Genomic DNA, 14,412 nt, shown 5'->3' on the forward strand with positions numbered 1-14,412 from the left:
CTGCTCAACTGTGTTTTAGGGATCACAAATATGGTCATTACCAGTGTGCTGGTATGCAGAATACCAGCATGCATCAACACCATCTAGGCCATGTTGTGCCTCACTCCTCCATCAGTCCCACCCACTGCTCCACAAGCAGTGGTTCAGTGTGGCTCTGTAGCTGTACTCTCTGCATGTAAGGGTGCCATTTACTTATTATACAGTTGGATCCTGTAGTAGAAATTTGACCTTACAATTTTGGTCTCCTAGTCCAGTGCAGTTGGGATGTACTTGTAATCTCAGCATTTGGGGATTAAAGGCTAGGTGATCTTGAGTTCAAGACCATCCTGGGGTACATAGCAAGACCCTCCCCTATCTCAGAAGATTCTTACCTCTCATCCTGACTTCATTGTCTCTGTGGTTGATTCTACACCAATAAACACATTATGACTGTTAATTCATTTCCTGAAGAAGTTAGCAGTGCTTCTCTTTTGTCTCAGAGTGTGGTGTGGACTCACGAGCTCAGCCTGATCATGAAAATTCATTGTTGTTATCCCCAGGGAGACCTAGAATTCAATTACAGATATGACGATTTAAAAAAATGTATCAAACAAAGTCCTTTTCCTAATGAGCATGAAGGGAACCAAAAAAATTTTGCTGAGTAAAACCCACATGTTAAAATCCTCTGTCTTGGTGAAATGGTATATTATTTTATAATGCCCCGTCTGCTATTTTACTTAATCATTCTACCACATGCTGGAAGTAGAAATGACTTAAATTCCTGTTAGACAGATTAGGAAACTCACACTCATCTGTTGAGTAACTTCCCCAAATCTTAGCACCAGTACCATGATCTAAGACTTATCATTGCTGTTCCAGTGTTCTCTCTACTGTTTCTGGCCTATACTTCCTGCAGCTGCTGTCATAGCCAGCTGGATGTTCATGCTTGCCTTTGAAGCATCCTTTATGGGGGGAAACAATGGCTGTTTAAGCCATTTTGGTTATCACCGGGTGAAGATCTACCTATTTTAAATTTAGGGATTGGGTTTCCTGTCATCCATCCCTTCATTTTCTTCTGCAGAGAAAACAGAGGATGACATGGAACGCGAAGCCAGGCTTGTGGAGCAGTGGGTGGGGCTGACGGAGGAAAGGAATGCTGTGTTGGTACCTGCCCCAGGCAGTGGGATCCCTGGGGCCCCAGCTGATTGGTAAGGCTGCCCTCCCCTCTATGTAGGCCTGGTAAGGTGGGGTCTATTACCTGCCTGAGAGAGACTGGCCCAGAAAATGCCATCTCTAGTACTCCTTTCTCATTATAACTTTAAATCACTGCCAACTTCCTTCAGAGGAAGTGACCAGGCTAGAAATCAAATGCCATACTGCTCTTGTTCTGAATAAACAACTTGAATATTTCCTGATCTGTAGAAATTCTCTCATTTTGGGTCAAGAGAAGATTTTCAGGGTGTACTTGGAGAGAGAGAGAAAGAGAAAAGAAAAAAATCTTGTTTGCTCTAGTACCTGCTTAGTTTGGCAGCTGACTTAAACATTTTGGCACTACTAATCAATCAATTGATCTGCCAGCCCTAGTTGTGCTCATGAGAAATAGCCTGGTTTGATAAAAGTATCTGGAGTAAAGTAGAACTGGATTTAATTTTCTGCTTCAGCTCTTAATGTATTTCCTCTAATTGCCCCTTTGGCTTTATTCCTAATCTATTCATATCTTCTTGGTAGTATTGTAGCATTTAGAGAAGATGTACAGGAGGAGGTATCTTGTGTATCATAGTCTTGTACGTGATATGAAATACCCTTTCTTGCATGTTAGTTCAGTTGCAGTTGCTTCGGACTTTAATTCTCATTCTTACTGCAGAAATACCCTGAGCGTGTTTGCTGGTTTATTTATTTACGTTGAGTTTGTTTTTCTTCAGTGCTAGTGATGGAATCCAGGAACTCACACATGCTAGGAAAGCACTTTACCCACTGAGCTACATCCCCAGCTTTTGTATTTAAGAAGAAAATTCAAGATTCCCTTTGAACACAGAGTGTATATAGCCACATACTCTCATTTGGATAGACATAGAAACATTAGTGACATTTTTGTCTCTATTGATAAATGGAGTGTAATCAGTTTTGTAGTCTGCCTTAGAAAGTAGAGAATCTAAATTTGTAAACACATAATTTATAAGTCTTGACATTTGTTCTGGTGTGCTGAATCCACAGCCACTCCTATCCTCAGTCAGCTCACTCCTAGCCAGCCCTACGGGGTTCCTCAAAACCCTCTAGACAGTCCTTACCTGAGTCTCAACATGATGTGTTTTCAAAGTACAGTGTTTGGATAATGTAGTTCTGGGTCCCACCTTGTTATTCTGATTCAGAAAGGAAAAGAAGGCCTGAGAATTCATTTTAAGAGGTGGAGGTGATTTCTGTTGCCACTGGGCCAGTTTAGACAGTACACTGCTTAGTTCCTCTCCACACAAATTATATTCTCATCTCATTCGAGGTTTTTACATAATATCACTTCTGTTTACTTCCTTTGGGCTCTGATTTATTCCACTACTTCTAACAACACCCACAACCCTTGTGTCTATCACTAGAATTGCTATTACTATTATTACAGTACTTAGGATTCAACCAAAGGCCTTGCCCAAGCTAAGACAGTACTCATCACTTCAGCCATACTCACAACCGTTTTATTTCTGTTTTGTTTTTGAGGAAGGGACTGTAAGAACCTTTGGCTAACTACCCTGAAACTATCCTCCTCCCTCTACACCCCAGATAGTTGGGATTACAGCTGGGATTATACCACCATGCCTGGTTTCACAAGAATTATTTTTAGCAAGGCTTTATAATCTTTGTTTCAAGTAATTATGTGTAATTTATATGACTAGTGGGTTTTTATTTTTATATGTGACGTCGTTTCCATGATTTGTGTTAACAAGTGAAAACGTGAAAGTACTTCATGAAAAGGACTTGTATCTCCCCAGTGATTTTCTGCTTCCATGGTTCTGTGGTGTTTTATTATCCTAGTAAGATATAAGATATATTCTATTATAATTAAATTTTGTCTTTCTAATTTAGGATCCCACCTCCTGGAATGGAAACTCATATACCAGTTCTCTTCCTTGATTTGAATGGTGAGTAGGTACTTAACATTCCAGGGATTGCTGTTAAGATTTATCATCCATTTGCTCACATTATTTTTATCTGTAAATCACTTGTAATTCCTCTTACACCACATAGAGATGACATTTTTGTTTCAACCAAAAATACATAAGCATGACATGTAAAATCACTGAAGGAGGGATGTGGTCGTTTAATCACAGTATGAGAGCACCTGGGGAGATTTAGAAAGTATATCAGAATATTAAGGTGGTGGCTGTGGAATATTAATGGGCATAGTTATTACTTGGGAAATTAATCCTCTGACATTCTGACTCCTTAGCCTTGGCAATGGCCTAGAAATCTGTATTTCTGACTAATGCCTTTTATTGCCTAAACCCAGTAATTTTGATACTAGAAATGATCACACTATGACCTTATCTTAAGTGTTCTTGGACTAGGGGGAGTAGCTTAAGTTACAGAGCATTTGCTTGAGGATATGCAGATCCCTTAGCTTCAATCCCTAGCAGAAAAGGGGGCTAAATAAATAAATAAATGGCAGCAAAGCTCTAATTGTTTTAAGAGTATACAATGAAAGCCATGCACTGGTCGCTCCCATCTTTAATCCTTGCTCCTCAGGAGGCTCAGATCTGAGGGCAGAGGTACTAAGCCAGCCCAGGCAGTAAAGTTCTTAAGACTCCATCTCTGATTGACGAGCAAAATGCAGACTAGAGTTGCTGCTCAAGTGATAGAGTGCCAGCTATAAACAAAGAAGCCAAGAAGAGCGCAAAGCCCTGAATGCAAGTCCTAGCAATGGCACACACGCAAAAAAGTGGTAAATAAAAATAAATACAAAATAAAAGCTACTGGGAATCTTGGAGCATCTATTTCAGTTGCAAAGTAAGTAATGACAGGGAAAAATTAGGAATGCGTTACATGTAAACTTCATCTGCATGTTTTTGGTTGACATGCAGTTTAGCCTGTCCCAGTACCTTGTAATTAAAGGGAAATGGAGGGCATATCTTTTTAAATGTTGTTACTTGGACATTAACTTTGTCCCCTACTTTTTGATTTTTGTGCCTTGATCTCAATTAGCGGATGATCTCAGCGCCAATGAGCAGCTTGTAGGCCCCCATGCGTCAGGCGTGAACTCCATCCTGCCCAAGGAACATGGCAGCCAGTTCTTCTACCTGCCTATCATAAAGCACAGTGATGATGAGGTAATTTATCCTTAGGGGCTCTCCTGCAGAGCTTCATATTAATATGTCAGTCCTATGGGCCTGTCCTCCTGTGTAACCACTATAGTCTGTTTTGGGAAAGAAGACTAGAGTCCCAAAAATAAAAATAGAGAAATGTATGTGCTGTCCTTCAAAATAGATGAGGAAGGAAATCTCTTGGATCCCATCGAGTTTCTTTTCTTTCTCTGGTATGCCCTATAAACAGCCAAGTCACCTCTTTCCATCTGCCCATCCTTCCCCCACTCCCAGGTTTCAGCGACAGCTTCCTGGGACTCTTCAGTGCATGACTCTGTTCACTTGAATAGGGTCACACCCCAGAACGAGAGGATTTATCTCATTGTGAAGACCACAGTCCAACTCAGCCACCCAGCTGCCATGGAGTTAGTATTACGAAAGCGGATTGCGGCCAACATTTACAACAAACAGGTAGTAAATAGGGACCAGCTCTGCCATTGTGTCTTTAAGACTACAGAGTTCTTCTTGTCTCTCATAAAGTCATGTTCTATGGTACTAATTTCTCAGAGAATGTGCAGAATGTAGCCTTGCTGGCTGATTTGGGAGTCGTCTTTCTCATTTTTCCAAGATAATACAGCAGGAGGGCAAGAGAGTCAAATGTCATTTCCAAAAACCTTGATCACTTTGATATGAAACCCATAATTCTAGCAGGCAGTGGCTAGGATATTTTCTCTATTTGAAAAGTGGATACACTGGAAGTGTAGAGGTTAAGTACCAGCTACAATCAGGTTAGTGACAAAGCCAGAATCAGCACAGACACCAAAGAAATCCCTATCCTTGCCAGATTGCATCTGAGAGGTACTGTCAGCAAAACCCACCCCAAGAGTTGTTCTCACCCTCTCCAGAACAACTGGTGAAACCTGCAGAGGCAGAGTGAGTCTGCAGAGGACAAAAAGCAACACCCCTAGAAACCTGAATGTACCACATGTTCTGTGACCTTGTCCTTACACAAGAGCTGGCCATTATCATCCCACAAGAAAGGAGACACAGGAGCTGGGAGTTTGGCCAAGTGGTAGAGTGCTTGTCTAGCATGCATGAAGAACCGGGTTCTATTCCTCGGTACCACATACATAGAAAAATCCAGAAGTGGTGACTCAAGTGGTAGAGCTGTAGCCTTGAGAAAGCCCAAGGCTTAGACCCTGAGCTCAAGCCCCAGAACTGGCAAAAAAAAAAAAAAAATGCTGGGATGTAGCTAAGTGGCAAAGCTCATGCCTAGCAAGTCCTGGTTGGATCACCAGGATCAAAAAAAAAAAAAATACAGTTTAAAAAAGAAAGAAAGAAGGAAAGGAGACACAGTGTCTCAAGTTCAGTTTGTGTGCCTGTGGTCATTTATAAAATGCTGTTACATTCTGTAAACTTAAAAATTGTCACGTAACTTAACCTAGTTTCCTTTTCTGTTAGAGTTTCACCCAGAGTTTGAAGAGGAGGATATCATTGAAAAATATATTCTATTCCTGCGGTGTAACTTATGAAATAGTTTCCAATATACCAAAGGCAACGGAGGAGATCGAGGACCGGGAAACACTGGCTCTCCTGGCAGCGAGGAGTGAAAATGAGGGCACGTTAGATGGGGAGACATACATCGAGAAGTACACACGGGGTGTGTTGCACGTGGAGAACATTCTGAGTCTTGAACGGCTCCGACAGGCAAGTGACTGACCAGGGGGCCTGTTCATCAGTCATCTCACTTTAAGTTACTCAGAAAAGGGGTGCTGGAATGATGACTTGCTGAAAAAATAGTGCCAGAAATAGATAACACTTATTGAATACTTCCTACCAATCACTGTGATCAGTAATTTAGATGCATTGTTTCATTCAGTGAGCAACAGGATTGTATTGTTGCAGTCCTCATTTTCTAATGAGAAAATTTCAGGCTGAGAGCAGTTAGTCAACTTATTCAGGTTTTATAATTGGGGCATTTGAAAAGCCACACAGATTTCCTATGTATTTAAGCTTGTATTTTCCCTAGCCCTTTGGTATTTACACTCAGGTTTACGTTAGAAATACTCCATTAAGGTGGAAATAATAACACACAGTGTTGGAGCTGTAAGACTAGCTGTGCCCTGTGGTGATGCCCCAGAGAAGCAGGAGTTGCCATTACAGACTCACTGGAGTGCATCAGTCTCCAAAATCTTCTCTTAATGGAAATCCTACCAGGATGGATACACAAGTAAAACCCAAATAACATAAAACTTCATTTCCTATGCACACTTGCTTGAAAAAATAATTCCCAACATAGATGAGTTTTGCTGAGAGGCATTTCTGGCTTGTTTCTGAAATATATTTTTGATTGTGGGGGGGAAAATGTGGATCCAGGCATTGGTGACTCATACTTGTAATCCTAGCTACTCAGGAGGCTGAGATCTGAGGATCTCCATTCAAAGCCAGCCTGGGCAGCAAAGTCCATGAGACTCTCACCTCCAATTAACCACCAGAAAGACCAGAAGCAGCACTGTGGCTCAGAGTGGTAGAGCGCTAGCTTTGAATGAAAAAGATCATGGACCGCGCCCAGACCCTAAATTCAATCTCCACAAGAGACCTCCCCCCCAAAAAGCCAATTAGCGGCTTATGCTGTTAACCTAGCTATTCAAGAAACTGAGATCTGAGGACCACAGTTCAAAGCCAGCCTGGGCAGGAAAGTCTATGAGACTCTTATCTCCAGTTAACCATTGAAAACCCTTAAGAACAGCTGTGGCCCAATGACAGGGCATTAGTTTGAGCAAAGAAAAGCTCTAGCATAGCATCCAGGCCCTGAGTTCAAGCCCTAGAAGTGGCACACATACCCAGAAATCAGTCATATGAAGATTTGTGTCTTATAACTTTTTGTGAGTGCATGCATTATTGAAGTGATTTATAAATATTCTATAAATAAACATTCTTTCTTATAGCCAGATAAGAAAATAACAAGTATTATGTTGAAAATATCATGTTTATAGGCTGTCACAGTCAAAGAAGCACTTTCCACCAAAGCTAGGCACATTCGAAGGAGCCTCAGCACACCAAATGTTCACAACGTAAGTACGGTGCTTTATTCAGCCAGTGTACAAGTACCCTTGCTTTGACATGAGCTGTCACAGACTGTGGGATGGGAGACCTTAGAGAAATGTGTTGTTGATGTTGATCCAGTAGAAACAATACACACGGTGCTAGAGTTAACAACCAACATGCCCAGCCTACCTCTCTGTATCCCTGAAGATATGACCATTGTATTGTGGTTATGATTTAAAAAACAGAGAGCAGGTGTGGTGGCTCATACCTGTAATCCTAGCTACTAAGAGGCTGAGATCTGAGGATTGTGGTTCAAAGTCAACCAGAGCAGTAAAGTCCATGAGACTCTCCAATTAATCACCAGAAAACCAGAAGTGGTGCTGTGGCTCAAGGAGTAGGGCAGTAGCCTTTAGCTGAAGAGCTCAAGGACAATGCCCAGGCCCAGAGTTAAAGCCTTATGACTGACCGACAAAAAGAGAGAGAGTGAGAGTGGGAAATATTCGTATTTTAGATATTCATACAAATAGGGATAAAAAAAACTTGAAAGCTAGACAGTTAACTAACCTCTTGTGTAAACAAAGCTTCAACTTTACCTCTACCATTAGAAACTTCCTTCATACACAAAACTTGACCACATTCTGAAGCCAAAAAGTTAATGGTAGGAAGCCATAAAATTGAATCAAAATATGAATGAAAAGGGGACATACAACCTAATAAAATATACTATATCCACATCTGAAAGAAAAATTGTTTTATGCTAAAAAATTAGAATATTCTGAGGAAAGAAATAAATATTACAACAGAAATACACTAAATTCAAATAATATTTGAGTGCTAGCCTTGAGCAATAAAGCCTCAGAACCAGCAATATCCATACCCCAAAAAAGAAAAAAAATAAAACACTAAAGGATAGTAATTTGAAAGATGCATCCAGAGTTGTGTTTAGAGAAGTGGGACTTTGGCTCTGGAGTAGGACAGTAGCCTTGAGTTGAAGAGCTCTGGAACAATGCCCAGGCCCAAGGGTAGGGCGGTAGCCTTGAGCTAAAGAGCTCAGGGACAGTGCCCACGCCCAGTGTTCAAGCCCCATGACCCACAAAAAAAAATGTTGCAGAATAATATTAGCTATTGTTTATGAGCATATTCACATGTAATTATATAAAGTATGTATGGAGGTAATAACACCCAAGTTGAGGGTAGTAGTTATGAAGCTAAGAAAGAAGGGTGAAGATCATGCTGGCTTCAGCCATATCTACACTTTATATTTCCTTATATGAAAAGAAAAGTGTGGGCTGGGGCAGGCTTAAGCTGTAAAATACTTGCTTCACAAGCCCAAGGCTTTGAATTCAAACTTTATTACTGGCAAATGAACAGAAAATAAAATGATGTCAAATATATAACCTATATTGATGAAACTGTTCATCTCTTCTAGGTCTCTTCTAGTCGACCAGACCTTTCTGGCTTTGAAGAAGATGACAAGGTGTGTATGTAGTGTGGCCTGGGATATCAGCAGAAGAAGCTTAAGACACAATCTGTGCTTACAGTCTTTTATTATGTCCTCCAGAAGCTTAAATTCTAAGCTGGGTGTAGAGCGGCAGCTCACACCTGTAATCCTAGCTACTCAGGAGGCTGAGATTCTGAGGATCTGGTTCAAAGTCAGTCTGAGCACTAAAATCCATTAGACTCTTTAACCACTAGAAGACAGGAAGTGGTGCTGTAGCCTTGCGCAGAACTGCTCAGGGACAGAGCCCAAGCCCAGAGTTCAAGCCACATGACTGACCGCCCCCACCCCCCCAAAATATATATAACCAACTTGTAAAATGTTGAAGTGGAGTGGAAATAAAGTTTAGATCATATACTAGAGGTTTCTCATCTTATTACCCTCAATGTCTTTTGCCTATTTGGAATTTTTAAATCTCTTTTAAAACTTTTAAATTTAGAACTTTTAAGTCTTAATAATCTATGATTACTCTAAAAGTAATCATACAACCAGTTTGTCTGGCAGAGTCCCAGCTTACACTGTTACTGTTAAGAGCATTGTTTCACTCTCATTAGTGTTCCAAGGTAGGTACTTGTGGATCACGCCTGTAACTCTAGTTATTTAGGAGACTGAGATCTGAGGATTGTGGTTCAAAGCTAGCCTGGGCAGGAAAGTTCACGAAACTCATTCCTAGTTAACCACCAGAAAACCAGAAGTAGAGCTGTGGCTCAAAGATTGCTGCCCTTCTGTGAAAGAACTCAGAGACAGCACCCAGGCACTGAGTTCAAGCTCTAACACTGGCCAAAAAAAATGTTTCAATTTGGTCTTTAAATTATCTAGTCACAGGGGCCAAGTGTGTGGCCTAGTGGTAGAGTGCTTGCCTAGCATGCACGAAGCTCTGGGTTCAATTCCTTGATACCACAAATACAGAAAAAAAAGCCAGAAATGGTGTGGTGGTTGAAGAATAGAGCACTAGCCTTGAGAAAGCACAAGGACAGTGCCCAGGCCCTGAATTCAAACCCTAAGAACGGCAAAAAAAAAAAAAAAATAATAATAATCCAGTCATCCTAAATGTGTATTACATTGATCAAATTAACTTCCTAGATAGATGAAGGTGAATGAGACCACACAGGGGTTCAAAAGTAGACTTCACTGTGTTTGTAATGGTTTTGTTAAATCCTGAGGAAATATCAACATTTATTTACCTGGGTAGCCCTTGGCTGTGATAGCTACTATTGTTTCTATTGTGATTACTAGAAGGGTTACATTATATACACCAGGTAGAAGGTACATAACTTCACAAACATTGATACCCTTTCTTATGACATGGTCCCCATTTCCCTCCTGCCCTCTCCCCGCTTATCTTGATTTCCCCCCTTCCCTATCCAATTTCAAATAACCAATTAAGCACATATAAAATATATATGATAGCTATTATATTTAACACATTTTCATGTGTTTCAAATATTTCATCAAAAAATAAAAAAGGAATGGCATACACCACCATTAAACAAAATAGAAAATCAAGTCCTGGCTTCTTTTCTTATTTTAGGTGACTAAATCACAGTTAACCCATATTTCTCCCTTGCAGGGTTGGCCGGAGAACCAGTTTGACGTGTCTGACTACAGCTCCAGTTACCAAGATGTAGCATGTTATGGAACTTTACCCAGGGATTCGCCTCGAAGGAGCAAAGAAGGCAGTGGTAAGATTGTGTTTGTAATGATTTTCCTTTTAATTACTTAGGAATGGCATGAAAAATAAATATCTTTCTTAGCGTATAATGAGATATAAAGCTGAAATTCTAGTTAATTGATCTTAAAATTCATTTATTGGACTTCTTTTTGTATTCATCATATTGAATAATAGTACTTTTTTGGTTGTTAAACCTGGAGGGCCTCACATAGTAGTTTCTACCACTGAGCTGCAGCCTGAGCCCAACATATACCACTTTATACGTATGGTTATAGATTTTTCGAAAGGGTTGTTCATTCCAAGGTGTTGTAAGTTTGAAGTCATTCTTTTTTTTTTTTATTGTAATTAGTAAAAGGGTTACATGATATTTGTCAGATAGAAGGTGCATTAATTCACATACATTGATACCCTTTCACATGTCTTGGTACCCATTTCCCTCCCTCCCCCCCACTGAAGTCATTCTTGAAACATGCAATTCTTACTTCATTTTTCCCCACAAAGGAATATTCACCTCTGTACTCAAAGGAATGTTGGAGAAAACATGAATCTGGTTCAAAAGTAATGCCACAAGTGAGTTTGGTCAGTGACAAAATTACCTAAATACAGCTTCCCAGTGTCTCAAGGAGACATTTTTCTCTGAAAATGTAAATCAGCTTATACTATGCTCTCACCTATCCTTGTTATAAGAAATGGGGAGAAAATAAGAAAGGAGAAAAGAGGCTAAACAAGGAGGGAAAAAAATGAGAAGTATTAGCTTTCCTTAGGTAGGGCTAGGTATCCTGAGCAAAACAGGAAATTACATGAAAGTGTATACACAATTCATTCATTGAGTACATTTATTGAACCTCTGTTTGATATTTTCTTCATATATATATTATTTTATTGTTGGGATAATGTATAGAGGGGTTACAGTTACATTCATCAGGTAGTAGGTACATTACTTCTTGCACATTGATACCCCTTCTCATGTTTTTGTCCCTGTTTCCTTCCCTGGACCCCCTCCCAATCTGTTTGATATTTTCAAATGTAACTATAGAAATAAGATAGAGATAGGGGATATAGGAAGTAAAATATCTAACTATGAAGTATTGGAATGCATACAGAAATGATAAGGACTCAGAATTCAGATTTGGCAAAACAGCTTAGACTAACATTAGTCTAGTAAGTACTACTTAATCTTCAAAAGAGGATAGAAAATTATCACTTCCAGTTTTTCTATCACCTTTAGTAATGCTTTATTGACGACATAGACTTATCCTTCTTCTTGCCAAAATCCGTTTCAATGTTCAACCAACTATTAGGCTATGTGTTCCTTTTTTATACCATACCCTACTGTGGGATGGTATTCTAGTCTGCTCTGTACTGCTGAGGCAAAATACAATGAGGGTAAGCAAAGGAAGAAAGGATTTGTTTTGGCTTAAGAGTTTCAGATGTTTCAGTCCGAGGTCAGCTGATTCCATTGCTTTGGGCCTGAGGATGTCACAGCAGCAGGAATGTGTGGTAGGGATAGCTCTTCATCTCTTAGTAGTCAGGAGCAAAGAGGAAGAGGAGAGGCCAGGAACAAGATACTCCTTTACTTATTTACTTTTTTTAGTCAGCGATGGGGCTTAACCTCTGGGCCCGAGCACTGTACTTGAGCTCTAGTGCTCTACCATTTGAACTGCAGTGCCACTTCCAGTTTTTTCTGGTGGTTAATTAAAGGTAGAGTCCCATTACATTTGTGCTGCGCTGCCTTTGAACCATGATTCTCAGATCTCAGCCTCGTGAGTAGCTAGGATTAAAGGCGTGAGCCACCAGTGCCTGGCTAAGATACTCCTTTTGAAGACAAGTCTCTCAGTTACCCACTTCTACCATTTGTTCTCCTCTCCTGATTCAGTCATCTGTGAACTCATCAGTGGATTATCTACTGATGAAGGTAGTGCCCTCATAATCCAATCACTTCAGAGCACTACGAGCTGAGGACTGAGCCATCCACACAAGAGCCTTCGGGGGCATTTTATGTCCATATCCAGCTTCCTGGGTGCCAGTGGGGGGAAAAATGCTCTGTACCTGTACACTCATGCCTGTTTGTCTTTCTCAGGTTGTACATCGGAGAATCCTCATGCCTTAACCGTCAGCCCTTTTAAAGCATTCTCCCCTCAGCCACCAAAGTTTTTCAAACCCCTAATGCCTGTAAAAGAGGAACATAAGAAAAGGATAGCTCTTGAAGCAAGACCTCTTCTAAGCCAAGAGGTAAATGCCTGGCTAGTCTGTACGTGTGAAACAGGATGGATTGGTAGTTTCTGCAGAGAATGGCTGTTTGCAGTCGCAAGTGGAATGCTGTATACAGACAAGTGTGGCTAATCACTCTGTGGCTCCTGTTCTCGGATACCTCTTTCTCAAGCACATAGGATGAGGTTGAAGTTTTTGATGGTGGTTATTGCTGTGGCTTTACTACTTTGTGTCAATGGCTTTCCAAAATATATATAAAACATATTATTTGTCAAATGAGAAAGAGATGTCCTCTGGATGTTTTTAAAATACTAAAAGCTCTTACTGATTCTTTGTTTTTGCCACCAAATCTGTCTAGTCCTGTCAGATTTCATCAGTAGTTCACAAATCTGGCCTGCAAAATTGGCTGCTGTGTTACTTACATGTAATAGAAATTGTTGCATTGCTTGTCTAACATGCATGTACTTACTAGGTATTTCAGCTGTTTTCGTCTTTTGTGTGTGATGCATCTATGTGTCTTAACCTTTGCAGAGCATGTCTCCATCTCAGGCTCATAACCCTGGCTGCATTATACCCTCAGGAAGCAATGGCAGCAGCATGCCAGTAGAACACAGTAGCAAACGTGAGAAGAAGATTGTAAGTTCTGGAACCATTTCTGTCATATTGCCTGGTGGTGGGTTAAAAGCCCTTTCACAGACTTTCTTCCAAATGCTTTAGAAGAAATTAAGACATGTTGCATGAATATGGCTGTGACCTGTGATTATTTTTCTTCTTTTAAGTGTTCCATCTACCGTCTATTTTTTTAACGTTTATTTTTCCTTAGTATGAGTTTGCTTAGTTAAAAGGGATGATTCTGGTCTTGAATTGAGACAAGTATAACCAAGAGATCACTTTTTAACTAATACTGAAATCTTTTTAATGTGCCTATACTATATGACCCAGATTCTGAAGTTAATCTACCTAGAGGAGTTGCACTTACTTGGAGTAAGTAAATCATGCATTTAGCTGTGGGTATGTTTGAAAGCTTTTTCTGTGTTGCCTGATGCTATTGCCAAGATAATTCTGAAGTTTGTAGCTGCTCAGTAGTTCATCACCACTCATCACCACCCACTATCATCCCTCTAGCTCAGGTCACCTTTGTTAGTTAGCTGCCAAAACACATGCCAATCTGTTGTTCTCAAAACTTTCTTTCAGAATGGCTTATCTCTGTTCTACCATCAGTAGGTTGAAACCTTACCTGTAAAACCTCATTCCCTCTTATGTGCTTTTTAAATGACATTTGAGATAAAGCTTTTGGAACCGTTAAGCCAGGCAGTTCAAATTATCCATTCAGTTTCATTTAAAAATGTTTGAGAGCCTGTCTATTTTCCAGCCTGGAAGAATTTTACTAATTTGGTCTCAGATTTCCCTCTCCTATGGCATCCTAATGCTTGAAAAAACTAAAACCAGCCTCAGTCAAGAGAAGGCTGCATGATGTTTACAGCTGCATATGATTATCTGTGTTTGGCAGAGTGCAAAGGGTTTCATTCCCAGCTAGGTTGTATCAGGTCCATTCTATGGGCTCCTTAGTGTGAGGTCCTTTAACAGCTCTAGAATATGCTATTGCTCATCCCTGTGTGAACAGCAATTCCAGCTTAATCCTGATTTGCAGTTAGCCACTTACCTGCATGTTCGGCTGCTAATAGATCTTAAAAAAAACAGTGTTCCTGAGCCAGGCA

General features: G+C 40.3%; 1 protein-coding gene and 1 long non-coding RNA gene across 2 annotated transcripts in view; one reads left to right on the forward strand and one right to left on the reverse strand.

The window, feature by feature from the left end:
- Kif13a (kinesin family member 13A) overlaps positions 1–14,412 on the forward strand; it is a 168,118-nt gene that overhangs the window by 140,320 nt on the left and 13,386 nt on the right. Inside the window, 10 exon segments of the mRNA XM_090356335.1 lie at positions 1,061–1,187; positions 3,052–3,107; positions 4,168–4,292; positions 4,560–4,736; positions 5,727–5,972; positions 7,262–7,339; positions 8,743–8,790; positions 10,382–10,493; positions 12,564–12,715; positions 13,226–13,330. Coding sequence (XP_090212461.1) covers positions 1,061–1,187; positions 3,052–3,107; positions 4,168–4,292; positions 4,560–4,736; positions 5,727–5,972; positions 7,262–7,339; positions 8,743–8,790; positions 10,382–10,493; positions 12,564–12,715; positions 13,226–13,330 — 1,226 coding nt within the window.
- LOC150048357 (uncharacterized) overlaps positions 1–14,412 on the reverse strand; it is a 53,553-nt gene that overhangs the window by 9,652 nt on the left and 29,489 nt on the right. Inside the window, exon 3 of the long non-coding RNA XR_016539325.1 lies at positions 372–545. This is a non-coding gene — a long non-coding RNA (uncharacterized LOC150048357). The remainder of the gene's footprint in view (positions 1–371; positions 546–14,412) is intronic.

Source organism: Megascapheus bottae, chromosome 22, assembly GCF_031878675.1.
Source record: "Megascapheus bottae isolate mThoBot1 chromosome 22, mThoBot2.hap1, whole genome shotgun sequence".
Taxonomy (NCBI): domain Eukaryota; kingdom Metazoa; phylum Chordata; class Mammalia; order Rodentia; family Geomyidae; genus Megascapheus; species Megascapheus bottae.